Genomic DNA, 21,350 nt, shown 5'->3' with positions numbered 1-21,350 from the left:
TACTAACCATTGATTATAAAAAATAAATAACTAAAATTTAAAACATTTATAAACTTATTTTCAAATCATATTAGCGCCTAACGATGAAAATGTCAATGCCAATCGCATTTGGTTTTAATCCTTTCTTAAGTAGAAAACATTTTTTTTTTGTTTATAAAATACTTTCAAGTTTAAAGCTTTACACTATAGTATTAGTTGGGTTCGTCTATTTCGTATTTCTTTTGGCTTAGAACAATTAAACGCCGATGACTGAATCGGCTGTTGACTGCTCTTACTTACAGTGGATTAAATAACTCAGTTTGGCGCCCACTTTTCAAATTCCTCCAGCAAGCAACAGGTTGGAGCGCAGTCTGTTCGTTGTAGGCCTCCTTGGAACAGCTGTTGCTGTTCAACTTTCACTTTGGCTGACCGCTACTTGAGAGGGCCAAGAGTTGTCGGTGGAGTTGCGGTTCCGTTGATACAGTTATGTTGCAGTAACACCCGTACACGCACGCAATCACGGCACAAGCTTACACCCGAAATCAGCAAAGATGGCCGACCTACGGAGTCGCCAGAATGGAACCGTTGCTGTGGAGAAGCAAAACCAAGTCCAAGCCGGAAGTCACCACAACAACAATAGAGGGCTGGATAAGGAAGCATCCGCGAATGGAAAGCCGGAGAAGAGTGACCCCATGATATACATAATCTTCGTATCGCTGCTCTTCGACTTGCTGGCCTTTACCATCATTCTGCCGCTGCTGCCCTCGCTGTTGGAGCACTATCGCCATAACGACAGTTCCGGCCTGTATGCCGTGCTCACGGATAGAGTGCGCTGGTTCCAGCAGCTCCTTGGCGCCCCGGAGCGCTACATATCCGTGCTCTTTGGGGGCTTCCTCGGCTCCATGTTTAGCTTCCTGCAGTTCGTGACCAGTCCGATTGTCGGAGGACTCTCGGATTACTACGGAAGAAAACCAGTGCTGCTGACTTGTGCAGTAGGTGCTGCTTTAATATGCACTAAAACTAGTTGGGTTTTTTTTTTTTTGGCTTGGTCCAAAATTCATGCAACCCCCAGTTTCATCCCAAAGCATAAGACTTGGATAGTTTAAATTAAAATAATTATTAACTTGAACCTTTCCTATTGGAATGTTGCACATATGGCAATAATTAATCTATTTCATCTTTCATCTCCAGACTGGCATCGCGTTATCCTATCTCCTCTGGGCCTGCTCTAGCAACTTTGCCCTGTTCGTTTTGGCCCGCTTTGTGGGCGGCATAAGCAAGGGCAACATATCGCTGTGCATGTCCGTCATTACGGATGTGTCTAGCGTACAGACCCGTGGACGCGGAATGGCCCTTGTGGGCGTGGCCTTCTCACTGGGCTTTATTGTGGGGCCCATGATTGGAGCCCTGTTTGCCATATTCTCCGATAAAAGTGGAAGCACTTGGTTTGTGTTGCCCTCTCTCCTGGCGTTTGGCCTGGGGGTTGGAGATCTTCTGGTACTGGCGTGTTGTCTGCGGGAAACTTTGCCCAAGGTGCGTTTGGTTGGCTAAAGTAAATAGGGCCAACACAACTAATTGTGTGACATTTTCGCAGGAGAAACGTGTTAAGGAGATATCTTCTGCCCTGTCGTATGGCCTGCAGTTGCTCAACTTTTCGGCCATATTTAGGTAATTCATTGTTTTAATTAGCGTGTCTCGAAAACCTGTCGTGTGATCAATCGTAATCGTCAGTCGGCGAGAACTGCAAGCCAGCAAGACTTGTCTGACTGGTTTGATAGTAATTATTATCATGCCGGGTTCTCGGACACGGTTGTGTGATTGCCATATCAGTTGGTAAATGGTGGATTGCTTTTGATTAATAGTAGTTACAGAGAATGGAGTCAAGTTAACTTAAAGATTACTACCAATGATTATGTATGCTTTGTATAATCATATTTCAAACGAATTATCCTACTGTCAGATTTGCTGCCATCAAAAATGTGCCCAGGAAAGACATTTCGGCCCTGCGATCTATTGGCCTGATATATTTCCTCTACCTCTTTCTGTATTCCGGCTTGGAGTTCACTGTCACTTTTCTGATGTACCACAAATTCGGTTACACTTCGATGGATCAGGCGAAGATGTTTCTGACAACAGGTATGGAACTCAGTTGATAATCTATACCAAATTAAATTTGCGTTTTTTGATAGGTGTAATAATGACTTTGCTGCAGGGATCAGTGGTCCGACGGTTGCCCGAGGCGAAGATCAAGGGCTATGCCATCTTCAGTCTGTACCTCATTGTACCCGCCTTCGTAATAGTGGGCCTGGCCGAGGGCAGTCGCATGCTTTACGCCGGCATGACTCTATTTGCAATTTCCACAGCCTTCGCTGTCACGTGTCTGACCACCCTCGTATCCAAGTACGGAAACGATGACCAGAAGGGTTCAGTATTGGGCATATTCCGCTCACTGGGAGCTTTGGCTCGTGCTCTGGGTCCCGTAGTGGGGTGCATTGGTAAGCTCCTAAGTTGTCCTATGATAATTCCTTTTCTGATCTCGTAAACCCGTAAAGCCTTCTGGTGTGTGGGCTCAAGGATCACCTATATAGCCGGCGGACTTCTGCTCATTTATCCAGCCGTGGCCTTGCAACGCTCTCGCATTTGAGTGCAATAAGAACAAAGTTTATTAATCACACTAGATATCAACGCAAGTATTAGCTGCACATTATACTTAATTTATTGTTTTTATACAAGTATTTTATATTTAAATAAACACATTTTTTCTCCGATTTGTATACAGGGGTTCTTTGCTTCCGGATTGTAATGTTTTCTATTATAATTTATTTTTTTTAATAAGTACTGTATCAGAAACAGTTACTGCTACTGAGAGAACGATTTTTTTTCAACTTCATACATATTGGACTTTTTGTAAATAAAATACAAAGTAGTGCTTAAATGACCCTCAAAAAGGCGTTCGGCTTTTTTTAAATGCAATAAAGAATCAGGCTTAAGCGAGAGCATTTCATGCAAAATTTGTCGTGCCATCTGGTAACTCCAAACCGTTAATTTAGTGATGCAAGTTATGTGAAATCATCGATAATGATATACATAAGTATGTCGGTGTTTCATAATAATATTTCAATATAATATTTGTTTTCATAAATTTGTTCGAAATATGTTTACAACAAAATAATATTTTTAAACTTTTTATTATGACATGTTTATATAAACAATTTAAAAATGAGAAATTTAAAATAAATAAAATTGTGTAACTATTGTTTTCACAACATCGTACTATCGCCCTATCGCTATTGATAGAAATCGATAGCCATCGCCAAAATAATTCGATGCTCGATGTACCGATGTTTTTTAACATCTCTAGTCTCGTTGGAAATATAACGTGACGTTATTGGGAGTGACTAAGTTTTCGTGTAAGAAAAAATTGCAAATAAATGCGCTGCAACCAGCTCCAAATGTCCAATTAATACTGCTCCAATTGCCGGACAAGTCCTGCCAGCATTTTCGAACTCAGTGGAGCTGAAAGAGCAACCGATTTCGACACTAAAATACTGATATATACACTTTTCTCTTTCTTTACAACTACAACTACAAATAAAAGTGTAAAGTGTGTGAGCCAACGACAAACACATTAAAGAAATCAGCGGCGCGCAGGGATTATTGGATTTCGTTTAGCACCCGCACACACAAAACAAAAGGGACGGAACTGGATTTCCAAAGGATATCAAATCGAGCGAGCGATAGCAAAACAAATTAAGCAAAATGGGTGCAAGAGAAGACGAGTACGATTATCTGTTCAAAGGTAATTATAAACATGATACTAGCCGCTGGGCGAAGATCGCGGAATGAGGAGCAGGAAAGGAGGAGCCGCACTTCCCGGCGCTCACTCCTCCCCCTCCCGTGAGAGTCAGTGGTTCAATGGCACTAATTGAAACTAATTGGAGAATAACAAAAAGTGCACTCAAAGAGCCCAAAGTTCATGTGATGGTATGTGGTGTGTTTGTTTGCGTGAGTGTCATTAATTCCCAAAATAAGAAGTACGCCCCCGAGTTTGTTGTTGTTGCTGCAGTTGGATGCCCTTTGGTGGCTCTCTCGCTCTCACTCCGCCTATCTCCATTTCTTTGGGGTTCTCTTTCGGATTGGAGTACGCGTACTCTGCCGTTAACTGCTTGTTTTGTCATTACAGTGCCGTTGGTCTCGCCACGTTGCATACAAAAGCCAAGCAGATCGTATTTATAATCGCTTTGTAAAGTAGTTTTTAGGCTTGCCCACCTACTCAAATTGCTAAGTTGATTAGATATCTCCAGTAAATGGAGCGAGAGTGTGGGTATTATGATTTCTGTACAGCTGGCTTTTGCCTTGGTTTCTTGTAACTTCGTTTAGTAGCTCGCTCTCTCCCTCTCGCGCTCTCTTTTCCACCCGCTCTCAATTGTAAGTTTGGAGCACAGTAGAGCAAAATTAGGTGTTTGCAGGTAGAACACAAGACCTTTATCCCGCATCTTTTCCCGTTTATGTACATAAGGCAGAGGTCATAGATTCTCAGCTCTTTGTTCCCTTCGTTTGCTACTACGCCATAAATTCCAATTGCGCTTGCAAATCTCTGCTATCACAACTGAGCAACTGTTGAATGTCATTAATGAAAATTACTGTGGCACATATTTTATTTTAAAACTTTATCTGGTGGCTTTTTTTGGGTCAAGTTATCAAAAAATAAAAAAAATACGAATAATAATGCGTCAGTGTGCGGTATGCATGATGAGGCCTCAAATTTCACACATGAAACAATATGAAACGGGCATGACTCACTACCACAAACTGTTGAAGAATTCCAGTCAACGATAAGCGCATAATCATATAACTAAAAGTGGGCCGTATTCGGGTTTTTCGAGCCATTCCAACTAATAAGTAATGACCGTGATTACCACTCCACCCCTTTTAATTTCTCGTTGCATCCGCTTAACTAAGTGCAATTTCTCTTTAAAGATCGTTATAAACGCTGAGAAAGAGAGTAGAAAACAAAGTGACTCAGCTCTCTCGCTGATAACTGTAACCACGCTTGTCCCAGCTGTCCACACTGCAAGAAAACTCTGTTCCTCTTCGCTACCTATATTGAGTCAAAAGGTGGTCAAGTTTTTTTTAAAGCTTTAGCTCTCAAGTGCCTTCACATTTCAGGTTCACAATCAGTCTTCCTATGATACCATACTTATTTTACTTTTCTCCGTGCAGATATGGCCATAGCGATAGAGCAAAAAGATGGTTGATGAGTTTTAGTTGTTGTTTTCTCAATGGATTAGCAAACATGCTGAATCAACAATGTCCGAAAAGGGTGTCAAAAATGAAAACTAATAGACAGTCGGTAAACATAGAAGGAAGATATCAGTTTATATATTTTAGCCAACGACTATAGCTGCATATAAGAATGTTAAAGACTAAAGACGAAATTCTTCTAGTGGTTATTTTTGAAGAAATATTAGATTTCATATTTATTAATAGAAATGTAGACATACAAAGGTCAGTTGATAGTTATTATTGGATAGCGTATCAACTGGGGATGCTTGTTTGCTCGGTCAAATATCCCCCACTCAATTATCAAAGAAATGTTTGCTATCGGCAATGAAGCACAATAACACGAACTCCCGAACGTTTACTGCCCCAATCATAAAACATTTCTTTCCATGGCCTGAAATCCTCCGAGCATGGCGGTTTTATGTACTCGCTGACCTTGGTGCGCCGTGCCAGCGGCGAAAGGAGGACATGACCTAGCCGGGCCACCAGCGACCATTCTGTCCGGCCGTAAAACACAAGACACGGGCCTGGCCACAACACACACCCACATAAATTATGCAACTAGGTGTCTTCGATTATCCAATGCCAATGTCGGTGTCACTAATTCTCTCTAATCCTTTGCAGTTGTCCTTATCGGTGACTCCGGTGTTGGCAAAAGTAATTTGCTTTCACGTTTCACGCGCAATGAATTCAATTTGGAGTCCAAGTCGACGATTGGCGTTGAGTTTGCAACGCGCAGCATAGAGGTGAGTACGGGGGCCAAGAACTCGAGGGTGGAGTGGCCAATGGAGCTCCACCCCCATCATCCACCGCACCTACAGTGGGGAGTCACGAGTGAACTTGCGTGTGCGTTTCGGTGGTAGGACACGTAGTTGAGGCGTCTGTCGGAAAACTGGGGGGAAAAGTTTGTTCAATTTCAGTGTCGAGAATTTCACTAAGTAAAGCATTGCAAAATGGACTTCTTGTATAATTCAAAAAGCAATCCTGCGGGATTAGGTAAAATGTTGACATCATTGTTGTCACTTATGCTGAAATAACAACAAAAAGCTGATCAATAACAATTATATATAATGTGCATATATTTATAAGTGTACAATAGTATCTGTTCAAAGAAGTTTTAGTAGGTCAGCTTAATATTTAATATATTGAATGGTTTCTATTGAGTTAATTACACTATCTACGTATCTTTTAACTGGCGTAGGAACATTCCACGAACTGGGTAGTTTCAGTATAGTTAAAAGCTTATCCCTAAATCATATATAGTTTTGAGGACTCAAAGTTCCCATTTATAATACCCGTTCTATATAATTTAGTTTATATATAAAATTTCAAAGCGAATGCGCCGCAGGCATATCGTGGCGAAATTGCCAATTACTGTCACTATTCTAATGCTGTCCTTTGTTTCGTCCTGCTTGCCCATCCATCGCAGGTCGATGGCAAAACAATTAAAGCGCAAATCTGGGATACGGCCGGCCAGGAGCGTTATCGCGCCATCACCTCTGCCTACTACCGCGGTGCCGTGGGGGCCCTGCTCGTCTATGACATTGCCAAGCATCTGACCTACGAGAACGTGGAGCGGTGGCTGCGGGAGCTGCGCGACCACGCTGACCAGAACATCGTCATCATGCTAGTGGGCAACAAGTCCGACTTGCGGCACTTGCGCTCCGTGCCCACGGACGAGGCGAAGTTGTTTGCCGAGCGTAACGGCTTGAGTTTCATAGAAACCTCGGCCCTTGACTCGACGAACGTTGAAACGGCATTCCAGAACATACTCACAGGTGAGTCGGTCAGGATAACGTAGCCTTCATTCAAGCTATTGATCGCCACTCTCGTTTAAGAGTATGAAACACTTGAATTGCACAACTAATTAGATGGTAAATGGGTAAATTATACATTTAGGACACATCTGTATATTCCAATCAACACCACCATGTTGTTCAATCTTCCTCCTCAAGACGTAGATTGACGTATCCCATTAATGTATTTATGTTAACGTTATTCATGTTCTAAGAATGTACATTTTAAATCTTTGAGCTACAATATTAGTCATATTCCCCAAAAAAAAACGTTTCAGTCTATGACTAATCGTGACTTTAAATATTTTCTATTCAAAGTAACCTAAGTAAGGCTATACTCTAGCTCTCAATTTGTATAAAAGTTATTAGAACACATGTTGTTGGTATATAAATATTTTGGATGGTATATACAAGTTAAGAATAGACTGCTTAACAAATCTTAACTCCAGAAAGACAGCGACAGTAACAATTAATGCTCCATTGAAAGTTAAGATAAATAATAATGAAGCAAGACTAATGGACTCTTGAAATCCCCTTTCAGAGATCTATCGCATTGTGTCGCAGAAACAGATCAGAGATCCGCCGGAAGGCGACGTCATCCGCCCGTCGAACGTGGAGCCCATCGACGTGAAGCCGACTGTCACCGCCGATGTGCGCAAACAGTGCTGTCAGTGACCGCCCCAAGCAATTTTCGCTATTCCCCGCAACCGCCAGAACAGCAACATAAACAGAAGCAACAACAATTACAACTACGACTACAAGAAGAGCAGCAGCAGCCAGAACTACAACATCAAGATCAGGAACAGCGAATACCCGATGGACCTGGACCGCACTGGAGATCTTAGTGTTTTTAAGGCACAGTTTGTCATTTGTGCATAAATTGATAATTCAAATCAAATCAAAGCCGCCACTCCACCACCAACACCACCACCATCAGCAGCAGCAACAGAATCGAAAGCAACAACATCCGGCTGTAGTTAACTGCGGTTTAAACTGAAGTTTTATAAATACAGATTTAATGAGTATAAATCAAGCGCATAAATCAACCGCCGCGGAAAGAAAGCAAGCAAAACTAAACACTCCAAATTCAGTTTAAGCTGTAGAACTATAATTTATATAAATATACATATATGCTAATATTAAAAATATTAATATTATTAATTTTTCGCAACATAAATATATAGTTGTAATTTCGCGAGAAGAACAACAACAAACAACCGGGAACCTAAAACTAAAATTCAAATGCCAATTCATTACCACAGCACTGCAGCTCGGACTTTCTTCGGTTTTCACAACATTTTAAACGATTGGCCACTTGGTAAAAACTAGCTGATAAAGAAAAATCAAACCAGAACAGTTGTAAAACTTTAAATGCATAAATGAAACGAAATAACATCATTTGTGTTTGCTATGTTAAGTGTGATTAAATAAATATAATTTAAATAAAAGAGAAGTCAGTTGGTGTTTTCAGTTGTAGGAAAATGGAAATTTAAATGAAATTAGAGTGGCCAGAGGATGGCGCCATCGTAGGCGCTCGGTATTTTCCGCGCGAGCAGCCACACTGATCCCAACACGTGCGGGACAAAAGTGGACGAAAACATTAAAACATGGGCGGTAAAAAGAAAGTGCATCCCAAGACGCGCACGGCGGCCTTCAAGGCCAGCGAGCCGAGCGAGATCGTGGAGGCGCCGCACTCCTTCGTCATCCATCGCGGCCTCGCCTGTCCATACATTACTGACCTCACCCTAGACTTCCGCCGCATCATGGAGCCCTTCACGGCCAGCAATCTGCGCGAGAAGCGGATGAACCGCATCAAGGACTTTGTCAGCCTGAGCAGCTTCTTCCACGTCTCGCACATGGGCATCTTCAACAAGGCCTCCACGCAGCTATCTTTTAAAGTGATCCGCCTGCCGCGCGGTCCGTCCCTGACTTTTAAGGTTTGTTTGTTTTTCGGTTAGTCCCACTAGATTTTTGACACCGGACTTATCCTTTGGCAGGTTCACCAGTTCACCCTTGCCAGAGATGTGATCTCGCTAAGCAAAAAGCAGATGATTGACAACGATCACTTCAAACACGCTCCGCTGGTCATCATGAACAACTTCAGCGGCGATGGCAAGCACCTCAAGCTGATGGCCACCACGTTCCAGAACATGTTTCCCTCCATCAACTTGGCCCAGGTCAATATTGGCACCATTCGTCGCTGCGTCCTGTTCTCCTACAATCCGGAAACGAAGCTGGTGGAGATGCGACACTACTCCGTGCAGGTGGTGCCCGTGGGCTTGAAGCGAGCGGTACAAAAGATCGTCAAGGGAACGGTGCCTAATCTGGGCAAGTGCAACGAAGTCGTGGACTTTGTGACCAAGTAGGAAAGCCTTATTTATTCTGATTTCATCAAATAATCAAAATAATAATTTTCAGGGACGGCTATGCTTCTGAATCAGAGGCCGAAGATGATGAACAGTCACACGTGGTCCTGGCACAAACTCTCAAGAGCAAGGGCAATTTGGAGGACAACAAGAGCTCTATTAAGCTACACGAGATCGGACCTCGTCTTACCATGCAGCTCATCAAAATAGAAGAGGGACTTCTGACAGGCGAAGTTCTTTATCACGACCATGTGGTGAAGACAGAGGACGAAAAGGAAACTCTGCGCAAGCTGGTCGAAAAGAAGCGAAAGCAGAAGGAGCAGCGCAAGAAGCAGCAGGCAGAGAACCGGGCTCGCAACTTGAAAATTAAGAAGGATGAAAAGTGGGCTGCCAAGAGGGCGGCGGAGGGACGAACTGATAGTGACCCTGAGGATGATGCGGAGTACTACAAGGAGGAAGTCGGCGAGGAACCAGACGAAGGTGAGTTGTGCAACACTCAATGTATAATATGAACTATAAATATGAATATGAAACCTTGCAGAACTCTTCAAAATGGAAGCAAAGTCCTCCCGAAAGCGGCCTAGTCTGGGCGGCGGAATGAAATACAAGAACAAGCGGGCTAAGCTGGATACCAAGGACAAGAAGGAGAAACCTGACCGCAAGGACAAGTACGATCGCAAGGACAAGTTCGATCGTAAGGACAAGAAGGAAAAGTTCGACCCCAAGAACAGGAGAGCCAAGTTCGATCCCAAGAACAAGCGCGCCAAGTTTGATCACAAAAAAAGTAGAAAATCAAAGTAGTACATTTAAAATAAGCTATTTTATAAAGACCGTTGGCTAGCCTGACATCGAGATGTTATCAATGGAAACTAACTAAACATGCGCTGCACCACCTCTTTGTAATGGGCATTGCTATCCTTCCAGCTGCTAGCGATATTGTCGCGCAGCTTGCTGAACTCTCGCTTCTCCTCGTAATTGGGCAACCGCTCGATGGTGGCCTGTGCCTTGGCGAATTCCTTCAGGTGATAGTAGGCTAGTGCTCGCCGGTAGATGCTCTTCTCGCTGGGGCTCTCCTCCGTCTCCACAAACTGCGTGTGGTAGATTACGTGCTCATAGCGTTTTTCCTGCAGCAAACAGGCGGCCAGGTTGGTCTGTATCTGGATAAAGAGCGCCTCCACCGCCTGACCGCTGATGCCATTGGCCTTTTTGGTCAGTTTATCAAAGGGTTTGTAGGTAATCAGCAACTTTGCGGCTCGCACAAAGTAATCAAAGGCGAATTTCGGGAACGCCTTAAATGTGCGCACGCCGCTCTCCTTAAGACGCAGTGCCACCTCATAGATCTCTGCAGCGCTTAGCTTCTCTACTTGAGTGTTCTTTACAATCTTTTCCAGCTCCAGCTCAAATTCAATCCGTTCGCCGGTTTTGGTCGTAATGCTACACGCTGCCGTTTCACCAGGCACAAAGTGCTGCAGCAGCAGCTCCAAGTAGCAGTCTACTGCGGTCAGGCTGGTGCCCATTTCGAGGATGTGCTTCTGAGGATACGTCGCAGACTCATCGCTGGCCAAATATTTGCTAGGTCGTCCTCCCAAGTTGGCGGCTTTCTTTTTGACACTGAATTCCACCGTACTTAATGCCGATGGCTTTTCCATGTCGGTGAACTGGAGGCTAATTACCTTCTTCGCCAGGCCACGGTTCTTGTCCTCCCACTCTGTGCCCACGTACCAGTCCATTATGGGGATTTCGCAAATAAGAAGTCTTCGATATTTATCAGTAAACAAAGTTTGTGATTTGGGGGTGTGACCAGAAAGCCGTAAAAATTCTGACCTGAGAATGTGTCTATCGCGAACAATTCTAGTAAAAAATACTTTGTTCTCACTAGCTTAAAAGTGTAGTGCGCGCACTATGCATCTATTTGAAAACAAGAGAAAACGATATTCCCGAGTTGGTTGACTATCAGATACCCTCAGTACTCTGCCTTGCCTCAACTTTCTTTTATATATATTTCCCGAGAACACCGCGTTAAACCGCAGTTACATACTCTCGTTACATACTTTTGAAGGAATTTCGTTTATCCATTGAAATACGAATCACAAATCAATATCCGAAAACCTTAAAACCGCCTGAAAAGCCTTACTGCATAGAAACGGACACATGGCTCATACTACTCAAGTTGTTCAGTAAAACTTTGTATGAGCCAGGATCACTTCACTTAACTTGATTGGGTAATAAAATAAACACATTTTTAGGATTTATACACAATTTATTATTATTTCTAGTTATGTTACATATACTAAGCCCATTCGCGCACTAGCAGTTGCTCGGCCATCGTTTAACAAGCTGCACTCTTTCCACTAACAGTTTTACATAATCCGGAGTATGTGTTCATATTTGATCAACTTTTGTTAAAGTAAAACGTTATGTACATACATTAGTTAACGCGGAAGCGGCGATCGTGATCCAGATCAAGTATAGCATTGGATCTTATCTTACAAATAGCAATACATATAGTAAAATATCCATTGATCACAATCAACGAACGGTATACATATAATTATATTGTTGAAACTGCCTGGGAATTTGCTATTTTCTACATACATCAGTATATCTAGAATCTATAGTTAGCATAGATCAATCAAAGAATCGGTTATATATTGCAGTGCAATGGATTAATTTTCAATTCATCTTTACTAGAAAGATGTGTAACTTCCAATTGCAGAAACTGCAATTCACTCAGTTAACTTTTCATTTAAATTATTTGTATTTCGGGTAACTTAGATTACAATTGCCAATAAGATACTAGGCTTAATTTTACTTTACAATTAACACAAACATTAGGCAAAAGGCGTGTAGAGTAGGTTACAAATGTGCAAAACGGCGAACCGAATTGATGCTCTGCCAATTTCAATGATGCAACTCTAACTAACATTTATGCTACAGACTGATTCCTCTGGCCGCGTTGCAGATTCCTGCTGTGATAATGTTCCAAACCATTTCACAATTTACTCTTAAGGCGGCAGCTGCCTAAACGCGAACTTGTGTATTTGAGCTAAAGAAACACTTAAAGTAACGCCCGGTCGGTCCACCGATCCCAAGTGCGATTCAAAGACTGACCCTCGATTAGTGTTACAGCGCCTAGGTAACTTATACATAATTTTACTTTTCTTCTGTTTTTGCTTCATTCATTTTTGTTTCATTCGTACATGACAAACCTAACAGCCAGTTTTGCGAAAATATCTGCATATTTAGTATATTCCTTCTGCATTTATTGTTTGTTTGCTTGTATAACTTCATTTAATTCATATTATGTGTGTGTTCCGTGTGGATGTATGTGTGTGTGGATGTAGTGTTTAGTGTGGTGTGCGGTTGTAAAATAGACGCTTAGAGATCGCTGTATCTTGGGTTCAATATAGTTTTCTGAATAGACGAGTCGCATGCTGTGTGTATATGCTGGTTTACGACCATTCACTCATTATTCATCATAATCATTTATATTCTCAACATCTACATCGAAATCCAGGTCATCCGATTCGGGATCCGAACCGGAACCGGTGACGGAGTCCGAACCACCACCATCCCGGTGCCTAACATATCCCCCCATAAACGCGCCAGCATCATTTCTAGATTCCTCCTCCTCAAAATCATCTTCATCGTCTTCGTCCTCATCGTCGTCCTCCTCTCCTTCGCTTGAGGATTGTAGATGTAACTCGCGCAGCTGCCGTTGCACAAAATGTTAATGTTCCATCAGGGCTGCTATAGCGCCAGCAGCAACAACGACAATGGAAATTGAGAAACAAAACGAAATCGTTATGCATAATTCAAGAGATCAATGAGGTGAAAGTTGGCTTCTCTTACGTGACGGTGTGCGTCCGGTCTTGTTCTCATTGGGTGTGAAATTTAGAAAGTCCCAAATCAAAATTGTATCATCATGCGAGCTGCTAACAATCTGGAACTCGTCAAATTGCAAACGAAAGACGCGACCAGTATGTTCCTAAAAGGGTTCACCGCCGAGATTAAATAAAAGCGTATCAGACGGGCCGATTGACTCACCACAAGGGTATTCAGACAGAGAGTATTGGAGGCTGCCCTTGGATCAAGGGCGGCGACCAAATCCCAAACCTTGATCTTGCCATCGTAGGCGCCGCTGACGATTCGTTTTGTATCGAAACGGATGCAGCGAACCAATTCCTCGTGACCCTCCAGGACACGTAAACAGGCACCGCACTCAATGTCCCAAAGTCTGAAAAAAGTTAAAGTAGATTGGAAAATTAGATTAGTTACGTCAGGTTGGGTCCTGCGAACGTAGGAAAGTAAAGGAAGAGCAAATTTTCTCCTTATGCAGCCGATAATTATAGGTGAACTCAATATGTTATAAGCTCATATAATATTTAAAATAGATGTAAACTCAAATACTAACAAAAAACAACGGAAAGAAACATGAATTAAAGCACTTATCCCACTACTAATCGCAACATCCAGGTAAAGATTGTTTATCACAAATCATTATGACAGTGCCAAAAAGTCGGTTAAATTCGCACGCCTCACCTAATGGAATTGTCTGAGCTGCCGCTGACCACTAGGCGATCTCTATACTGTAGGCAGGCTATGCCACGCTTGTGGCCATTCAAGGTGCGCACGAATTCACAGCTTGACGTGGACCAGACCTTGATGGTACGATCCCCGCTGGCGGACACGATGTACTTCTCGTCAAAGTCCACCACATTGACAGCAGCCCGGTGACCGACAAGGACGCGCCGCAGCGTGATCTCGCTGGGTGAGGTCATGTCCCAGACGGCGATGGAGCGATCCTTGGAGCAGGTCACCATCATGCCGTTGTTAAAGCGCAAGTGCAGCACCGCCTCGCAGTGGTGGATGAGGGTGTTGACCATCTCGCCGGTGTTGACGTCCCACACACGGACTGTGGAGTCGCTAGAGCCACTGATGATCACCTTGTCGTCATACTGCAGGCACAGCACCGATCCAGTGTGGCCAATTAGGGTCTGGAATTTTGGAGTCGAGTATATTAATAGTATTCAAAAACATTCCAATTCCTGAGTTATCTATATTACCATTATTCCAGGCTGAAACCTACCTTAACGCACTGCAGATCCGTGCGATCCCAGATCTTGATGGTGTTGTCCCTTAGTCCGGACACAATCTTACCGTCATCGTACTGCAGGCAATAGACACCCTTCGAGTTCTCGGACCGACAGTTGATGCGGCGCAGCATGTGGCGGCCAGTCCGCCAGTTGTTCTCTATGCTGTCTATGTCCTGAAACCATAGAATAAGTGGTTGAATAAACTGAACTGATTGCATCCGGCACACTCCGATGACAACTCACATTCATTATCTTGGGGAACAACTCGCGATGGAATGAGTGTGGCCGTTGAGTCTGACCCGGTCTAGGCTTAAAGAGATATTGCATCCAATTCCGCCGCTCGGCCAGTCCGCGCCACAAGGAATCTGTGCGCACCTTGCGTTCGATGAGCTTCTTCCAGAGCATGCCCTCGGAAATGACGCGCAGCCATTCCTTGCAGACCAGCTCGGCCGATTTGAGCGACTCGGCATCCAAGTACGACAAAATGTTTTCTGCGATGTGATCCAAACCCTTGACTGCAAATGGAGAAGTTTAAATATAATTAAGACACAGATTCCATATAATCTAATTATCTTGGCAAGCACATCTCTATGGACAAAGTTTCTGACTAAAACAGCAACATATTTGGCTCCCAGCTATCTTTGATGTGACACATAACCGATTTGCCATCAGATAGGAGGTGGAGCAATTGTGGCCGCTACCGCTCTTGGCAGACACCTACGCAACCCAACCAAAAACAAATCCATGCAATACAACCACATCAACCAGCTTTAATTGGGCGACAAACCAGAGGCAAAATGATGCACCTAACGGCATTAAAATGCACTTAGCCCAGTAAGTGCAAGTGGGTGTGGAAGGGAGTGTTTGGGAGTGGCTGTGAAGGAGGCTCAACCTATGGGCTGGCATATTTACATGTGTCACGGATAGGAGTGGTTGAGTTTCCCCGGAGGATGAGGAGGGGATAGCCACATACACATTCACATCCCCATCTTCATCTGTATTGACAAACCGGCTGATGGGCCAGCAGAGAAGTCGAGTCTGGAGTGCATGCGAGCATTCGCATTCGCATTCAGTGCCTTCCCTGCCTTCGCAGCATTTGCCCAACACAATTAAAAATGTGCATAACTCGGAATGGCAGGCTGTTTGGCGGGCGGCAGCGATTTGGCTCAAGTTGTTTGCCGTCGCCGGCGACTAACGGTCTTAAGAGTGTCTATCCGTCTGTGAATCCGTCCGTCCGTCCGCCGATCGGTCGTTCAGTCGCTCTGTCCGCCCGGCTGTCCCCCCGGTTAGCTGCCTTTGAAGTGCATTACAATGTAAATGGAGGGGACAATGTTGCCTACTTTCAACTCTTTCATTTCCAGAACACACAGTGATGCCAACTAAGCAGAAGTTATGCAAAAGTATATTACTATTCTGCTTTCTTTTAAAAGTAGTTCTTTGAGTTAATCAATTAATTGGAGAATAACTGATCGAATGCTTAATAGGCAAAGTAAATCATTAGTTTGATTTAAACATAACCTTTTATAATATTTGTATCTATCTCTTCATTCTTATTTATGATAAGGAATTAATTAAGATCTTAATAGCTCGGTATGTTTTTAATAGGCACTGACTATACTCAATACCTTTTAAGCAATATAATTCAGATCTGACAGGAAAAAAACCAAACCGCCAACCGAAGCCACCGGAAGCGTCAGACAACTTCCTCAAAAGAACTCATTCCAGACTGGTGGCTCAAGGAAGAAAAGCAAATTAAAAAGACATTCTTCGCCATTATAGTACAGGTATACATGCATGCACCCAATTGCATTGCAGCCAATATCTGAACGAACGAACCGAAAGTAAATATACATTTTCTGTATGGATGCCCTTGCAAAGGCTAGAATTGCAGGCACAGCTCTTGTTTACTGTTTGAGTCATCGATACGCTCACGTATTGATGCATTGATAAGCGAAGTGATCGCTTATTCACTAAAGCCGACTCATTGTTAACCTGTTTTCCCATACAAAGCATATCAATAGTTTTTATATTAGTTAACATCTGTTGGACGGCAGTCAATGGCATAAATAAATCGATTGACATTTTCTTATGAATAATATACAAGGTTCGTTCCCGCTTTCGTTCTGTTTTTGTTCCGGTAAAGCGCGTTTAATGGAAGCAACGACCTTTCAGTCAACAGCCAAAACCAGCAACCTTAAGCCCACCCACTGGCTCCTCCTCCTCTCCTCTTCACTCCACTCCAATCCTCCAGTTAAAAACATGCCCGGCAACAATCCGGAGGAGGAAGGGTGTCTATCGGGGTTCAGAGCGGGACTTGCCTTTCATGTTGTTCAACTTTGTACCTGCCGGTTGTTAGTGTTATACCCGTTACTCGTAGAGTAAAAGGGTATACTAGATTCGTTAAAAGTTTAAAAAGGAAGCGTTTCCGACCATATAAAGTATATATATTCTTGATCAGGATCAATAGCCGAGTCGATCTGACCATGTTCGTCTGTCCGTCCGTCTGTCTGTCCGTCCGTATGAACGCCGAGATCTCAGGAACTATAAATGCTAGAAAGTTGAGAATAAGCATACACACTCCAGAGACATAGACGCAGCGCAAGTTTGTCGATTCATGTTGCCACGCCCACTCTAACGCCCACAAACCGCCCAAAACTGCCACGCCCACATTTTTGAAAAATGTTTTGATATTTTTCCATTTTCTTATTAATATTGTAATTTCTATCGATCTGCAGAAAAACTTTTTGCCACGCCCACACCAAAGGCCCACAAACCGCCGAAAACTGCCACTTTTGAAAAATGTTTTGATACTTTTTCATTTTCTTATTAGTATTGTCAATTTCTATTGATCTGCAGAAAAACTTTTTGCCACGCCAACGCTTACGCCCACAAACCGCCAAAAACTGCCACGCCCATACTTATGAAAAATATTGTGAAATTGTTTCACATTTTTGTTCGTCTTGTAGATTTAACTCTATACACCAAAAATCTTTTTGCCACGCCCACTCAAACGCCCACAAACCGCCAAAAATGGTCAGTGTTGTAATTTCTCTTCGCACTTTCACTAGCTGAGTAACGGGTATCAGATAGTCGGTGAATCCGACTATAGCGTTCTATCTTGATTTTTGTTGAACTCAAGCTGCTTTCTGTGGCCTTCGCTAACAAGTTGCACAATGGGAAAACAATGGGTATCAGATAGTCGGGGAACTCACTATTTTTACCTATTGCGTGCCGAGGGCTTAAACACAGCTTTGCGCTGCTAGTCTTGCCTAAGATTCTAATGCTGGATGAGCCATTTTTGAGTTTTATTTTGGGAGGAAAACTCTCACACTATGACCGTAGAATCTTCCACCCTCTCCCACCAGCTGTTATTGCCTTCTTATCAGCTGCGGCCATTGGTTTCTTGGTCAACTGGGATTACTGACCTCCCACACAATGTGTGGCGTTGATAAAAACTGGGTGATAAATCACGTTTTTAAGGTGACGCTTGACTGACATAACTCGAATAAGCTTGGATTAATTAACTAATCCGCTGGCTCGTCCGTTCACTAGATCAGATGATATTTGGTAATATGTTTATTTGAAAGTAGATTTCACAACTAAACATATTTTTCAAATCACGAATTTAAATAAATAAATAAACTTTTGATATGTGACTTATTATTGCGCCTTTAAGGGGTGTAATATTTAGTTGAACAAGTAATACCACTTTACCATTTCCTCACTTATGGAATAAAAAACGAAATTTTTAACGTTTATATTTTCATAGTTGACTGCCTACCTAACGGGTTACAAATTATAGTCTTGGCCACCTTATACTTTATTGAGAACGTAATATCACAACAACAAACGGAAACGTAAACGAAAGTAACAACACGGATAAAGGTTTAACTTGAATAAATTGTGAATGAATCAGTCTGGATAAGTTTATTGCCAAATCTAGTTTGGAATCAAGGGTTTGTTTTTTAATGCCGACATTGTTGTGGGCTGACTGAATAAAAACCAACTTAATGTACGTCAGTTTGTTCGAGTATTTCTTGGAAGAGATCGCAATTAAACAACCGACAAAAATTTACATGCTGTTGGTTCAATGTTCTTTAGGTCCATGATCTTCTCACTTAAACTGTGTCTTAAGCTATGGGTGTAATAATACACCATATAGTCAAAGGAATTAAATTTAACAAGAACTTATGAAATTCTGAGAGGATTATAGTGATAGACTACCTAAGGTACACACAAAATCGATCGTATTTATCAAAGATCTCCAAACATGAAATTCATACTGAGCCTTTTTATTTCCCTGGCATTGGTGAAGTTCAAATCGATTTGTTTCAGGCCTCGACTGGTTATCGGGTAGCAATAACACAATTTATCGCACTCACTTGGCAGCAATGTGATAAAGTCCCGCTGGAGCATCGGCTTGAGATAGGCATTGATCTGTCCGTGCTGATAGTGGCACATGCGCGACAGCAGGTGCTCCACGAAGTCCACCTGGCCCGACTCGCTCCACTGAGTGAAGTACTGAAAACAGAGTTCCCGCTCCGTTTGGTAGGTGGGCGATGAGTCTTTCTTGCGCACCGGGTCGTACAGCATAGTGGTTGTGAACTGTACGGGTGAAAAGTGGCATAAAGAAGCAAATTAATTATGAGATTGCATTGGTTCCGTTTGTTTTTCTTATGTTTTGGGGCGATGATGTGATCTGTTGTGTTGGGGTGCTTGTGCTTGGATGTCAAGGGGCGATCGTTAAAACTGGAAAAGTAGGTAGCTGCTGGTTGTGCAACTTTTCTTAAGTTTAGGCTACTGACGACCCAAACTCGGGACTTACAATTAGGCAATTAGCTTCGACTCCGCTGCGAGTTTCTTTCTTCTCGTAATTTTCTCGTTTTGTTTTTATTTGGCGGCGAAAGAGTTTGCAAAGCGGATTTCTGAAGAATGAAAAACTGGCAAAAACCCGACTGGCAGCGGTAGAAACAGATCATTCACACGGGCAGTTTATAAATAATAATTGTATCGATGTTTATTTGGTCTTCCATCCTCATTATGCGCATTCTATATATATACATTCCCATTGATGGGCCCAAATTAAATCAAGCGTCATCAATTAAATGCTAAAGATCTCGGCAAACAATTTTAGCAGCGTGAAGTAAACAAATTGGATGATTCGAGTGTGAGTGATTTGAGTAATTAAGTTAACTGCAATGCCAGCAATGCGAAAACCTTGCGAGTATAGTAAATGTTGTATATATGTACATAAGTTGTATTCGGGTCGGTTGCCTTAATTTAATTGCCATATTATGGGTTTTGTAAGCTTTAGTTGTTTGCCTTTGCCTGGTAACTGAAGGATGCTACTTTAGCTATATACTGAATATTCTATTGGTATATGCCATTAAGCAATATGTATACTTTATTCTCTAATGAAGGGTAAGTAGTATCTCGTCTGTGTTTCGGAGCAATTACCAAGAAGAAATCTGCATTATTAACCAGATTCACCTTGAATCCAGCGATTATAAAGCCCAGATGACTCAAGAGAAACCAAGCAAAAAAATTTAACAAAAAAAAACGATTTTTGGGCCCATTGCTTGATGGTTTTGCGGGAACTGACCTTCAGTAAGCTGCCTATCGCATTTAACTCCATAACCATAGGCGTACAATAAAATAAGTACTGATTGAAATGTACACGGACGTACTTTGGCGTTTGTTATTAATTGTGTACACAAGCTCGAGGCCAATTAACGAAATCTTAAGACTCAGAAATCGGAGATTGGGGATATATATGTATATGCACGGATGATTGGACAAAGGGGATGATGATGTCGATGGCGATAATGATGATGCTGGCGATGAATAAGTAGGCTAATGCCTAATATCCACAAAAGTTTAAGGTTATAGCCCATGGGATGCCTATATGCTACAGTGTCCGAATTTAATAGAGTGCACGAGTGCAAAATCTGTAGTATATACGAAAATAAAGCACTAGCTCACGCACACCAGTGTGACACGCATAGGTGGCGCAAGTGTGCGTGCCCGTGTGTGTGTGTGGGTCTATTGAGGCGACACCTTGGGCATTATGTACTTAAATCGGTGTGTATTAGGCATATAGAATGGCAGAAATCCCGCTTAAAGCAAGTAACTTAACAAAAACTCACGGCCTGTGCATTGGAGTTGGTTTCGTCCATTATTTTGTCAGTCTCCATTTTCATCATTGTGTTGTTTGTGTGTTTGTAGAGTTTGCTGGCTCGTCTTTTGCTTCTCTCTCACTCGCTCACTGCAAGAGTTTTCCGTCGCACTCGCACTCACGCACCACGTAGCGCTTTTTGCAGATTTTTCGGTAACACGACTTGCAAATTGCTTTTCGCCAGCAATTTCATATAATTTTTAGCTCGAAGGAAAAATTACAATTTGCTCGTCTCGGTTTCAGTAGGACCGCAGGCGAAATGCGCGAAAACGGCGCGGCGAACGCGATGGCAAACTCAACTCGCCGAGGTCCCCTCACCAATTGAGCGAATCTCGTTGGCAAGTCATTATTTTTACCGCTCCTGACGGCTTGCACGCAGTTTTTTTTAATTTACAGTTGGCGCTTACCACTGGGTATACACTTTTCACACAAAGGATTTTATTTTTTACCAGTTTCCGCCTAATTACGGACTGCTAACCACAAAGCCAAAGAAGATGAGTTTGCACTATCGTTATCGATATTTGTGCGAGAGACGAACGGTCACGCTGCCCCGGGATAGTGTTGCAAAATACAGCAAGTGCATACAATTTCGTCGGTTCTGCACTTATTTTTCAAACAGGTAGTTGCAATTACGACTATTTTTGAATTGCTTTTA

At 42.7% G+C, this 21,350-nt stretch overlaps 5 protein-coding genes across 7 annotated transcripts; 3 read left to right on the top strand and 2 right to left on the bottom strand.

Moving 5' to 3' along the window:
* Positions 1–374: 374 nt before the first annotated feature.
* Positions 375–2,753, top strand: LOC122620469 (major facilitator superfamily domain-containing protein 10). The gene is made up of 6 exons (XM_043797947.1): positions 375–971; positions 1,171–1,512; positions 1,574–1,647; positions 1,940–2,115; positions 2,169–2,474; positions 2,532–2,753. Exons 1-6 carry the CDS (start codon positions 531–533, stop codon positions 2,621–2,623), a joined length of 1,431 nt encoding a protein of 476 aa, XP_043653882.1. The 5' UTR covers positions 375–530; the 3' UTR covers positions 2,624–2,753.
* Positions 2,754–3,285: 532 nt separating this feature from the next.
* Positions 3,286–8,235, top strand: LOC122618763 (ras-related protein Rab-11A). 2 transcript variants are annotated; one of them, XM_043795297.1, is made up of 5 exons: positions 3,286–3,389; positions 3,578–3,778; positions 5,887–6,008; positions 6,692–7,040; positions 7,600–8,235. In XM_043795297.1, exons 2-5 carry the CDS (start codon positions 3,739–3,741, stop codon positions 7,731–7,733), a joined length of 645 nt encoding a protein of 214 aa, XP_043651232.1. In that variant the 5' UTR covers positions 3,286–3,389; positions 3,578–3,738; the 3' UTR covers positions 7,734–8,235. The 2 variants fall into 2 exon arrangements, with proteins under 2 accessions (XP_043651232.1, XP_043651233.1); XM_043795298.1 differs by lacking the exons at positions 3,286–3,389; positions 3,578–3,778 and adding an exon at positions 5,803–5,827.
* A 368-nt stretch (positions 8,236–8,603) lies between these two features.
* LOC122620049 (protein Peter pan) lies at positions 8,604–10,320 on the top strand. The gene is made up of 4 exons (XM_043797322.1): positions 8,604–8,995; positions 9,056–9,420; positions 9,477–9,904; positions 9,966–10,320. Exons 1-4 carry the CDS (start codon positions 8,666–8,668, stop codon positions 10,223–10,225), a joined length of 1,383 nt encoding a protein of 460 aa, XP_043653257.1. The 5' UTR covers positions 8,604–8,665; the 3' UTR covers positions 10,226–10,320.
* LOC122620050 (peptidyl-prolyl cis-trans isomerase CPR6) lies at positions 10,226–11,220 on the bottom strand. The gene has a single exon (XM_043797324.1). It carries the CDS (start codon positions 11,152–11,154, stop codon positions 10,294–10,296), a length of 861 nt encoding a protein of 286 aa, XP_043653259.1. The 5' UTR covers positions 11,155–11,220; the 3' UTR covers positions 10,226–10,293.
* A 1,445-nt stretch (positions 11,221–12,665) lies between these two features.
* LOC122622609 (beta-TrCP) lies at positions 12,666–21,216 on the bottom strand. Of its 2 annotated transcripts, none has more exons than XM_043801188.1 (8): positions 20,667–21,216; positions 18,903–19,125; positions 14,764–15,035; positions 14,514–14,693; positions 13,967–14,421; positions 13,472–13,661; positions 13,277–13,412; positions 12,666–13,171 (listed from the first exon to the last, which is right to left on the bottom strand). In XM_043801188.1, the coding sequence occupies exons 1-8, from the start codon at positions 20,721–20,723 to the stop codon at positions 13,155–13,157; spliced, it is 1,530 nt and encodes a 509-aa protein (XP_043657123.1). In that variant the 5' UTR covers positions 20,724–21,216; the 3' UTR covers positions 12,666–13,154. The 2 variants fall into 2 exon arrangements, with proteins under 2 accessions (XP_043657123.1, XP_043657122.1); XM_043801187.1 differs by having other exon boundaries at positions 12,666–13,174; positions 20,667–21,215.
* Positions 21,217–21,350: the final 134 nt, after the last annotated feature.

This window comes from Drosophila teissieri, chromosome 3R, assembly GCF_016746235.2.
Source record: "Drosophila teissieri strain GT53w chromosome 3R, Prin_Dtei_1.1, whole genome shotgun sequence".
Taxonomy (NCBI): domain Eukaryota; kingdom Metazoa; phylum Arthropoda; class Insecta; order Diptera; family Drosophilidae; genus Drosophila; species Drosophila teissieri.
This window is presented reverse-complemented; position numbering and strand designations above follow the sequence as displayed.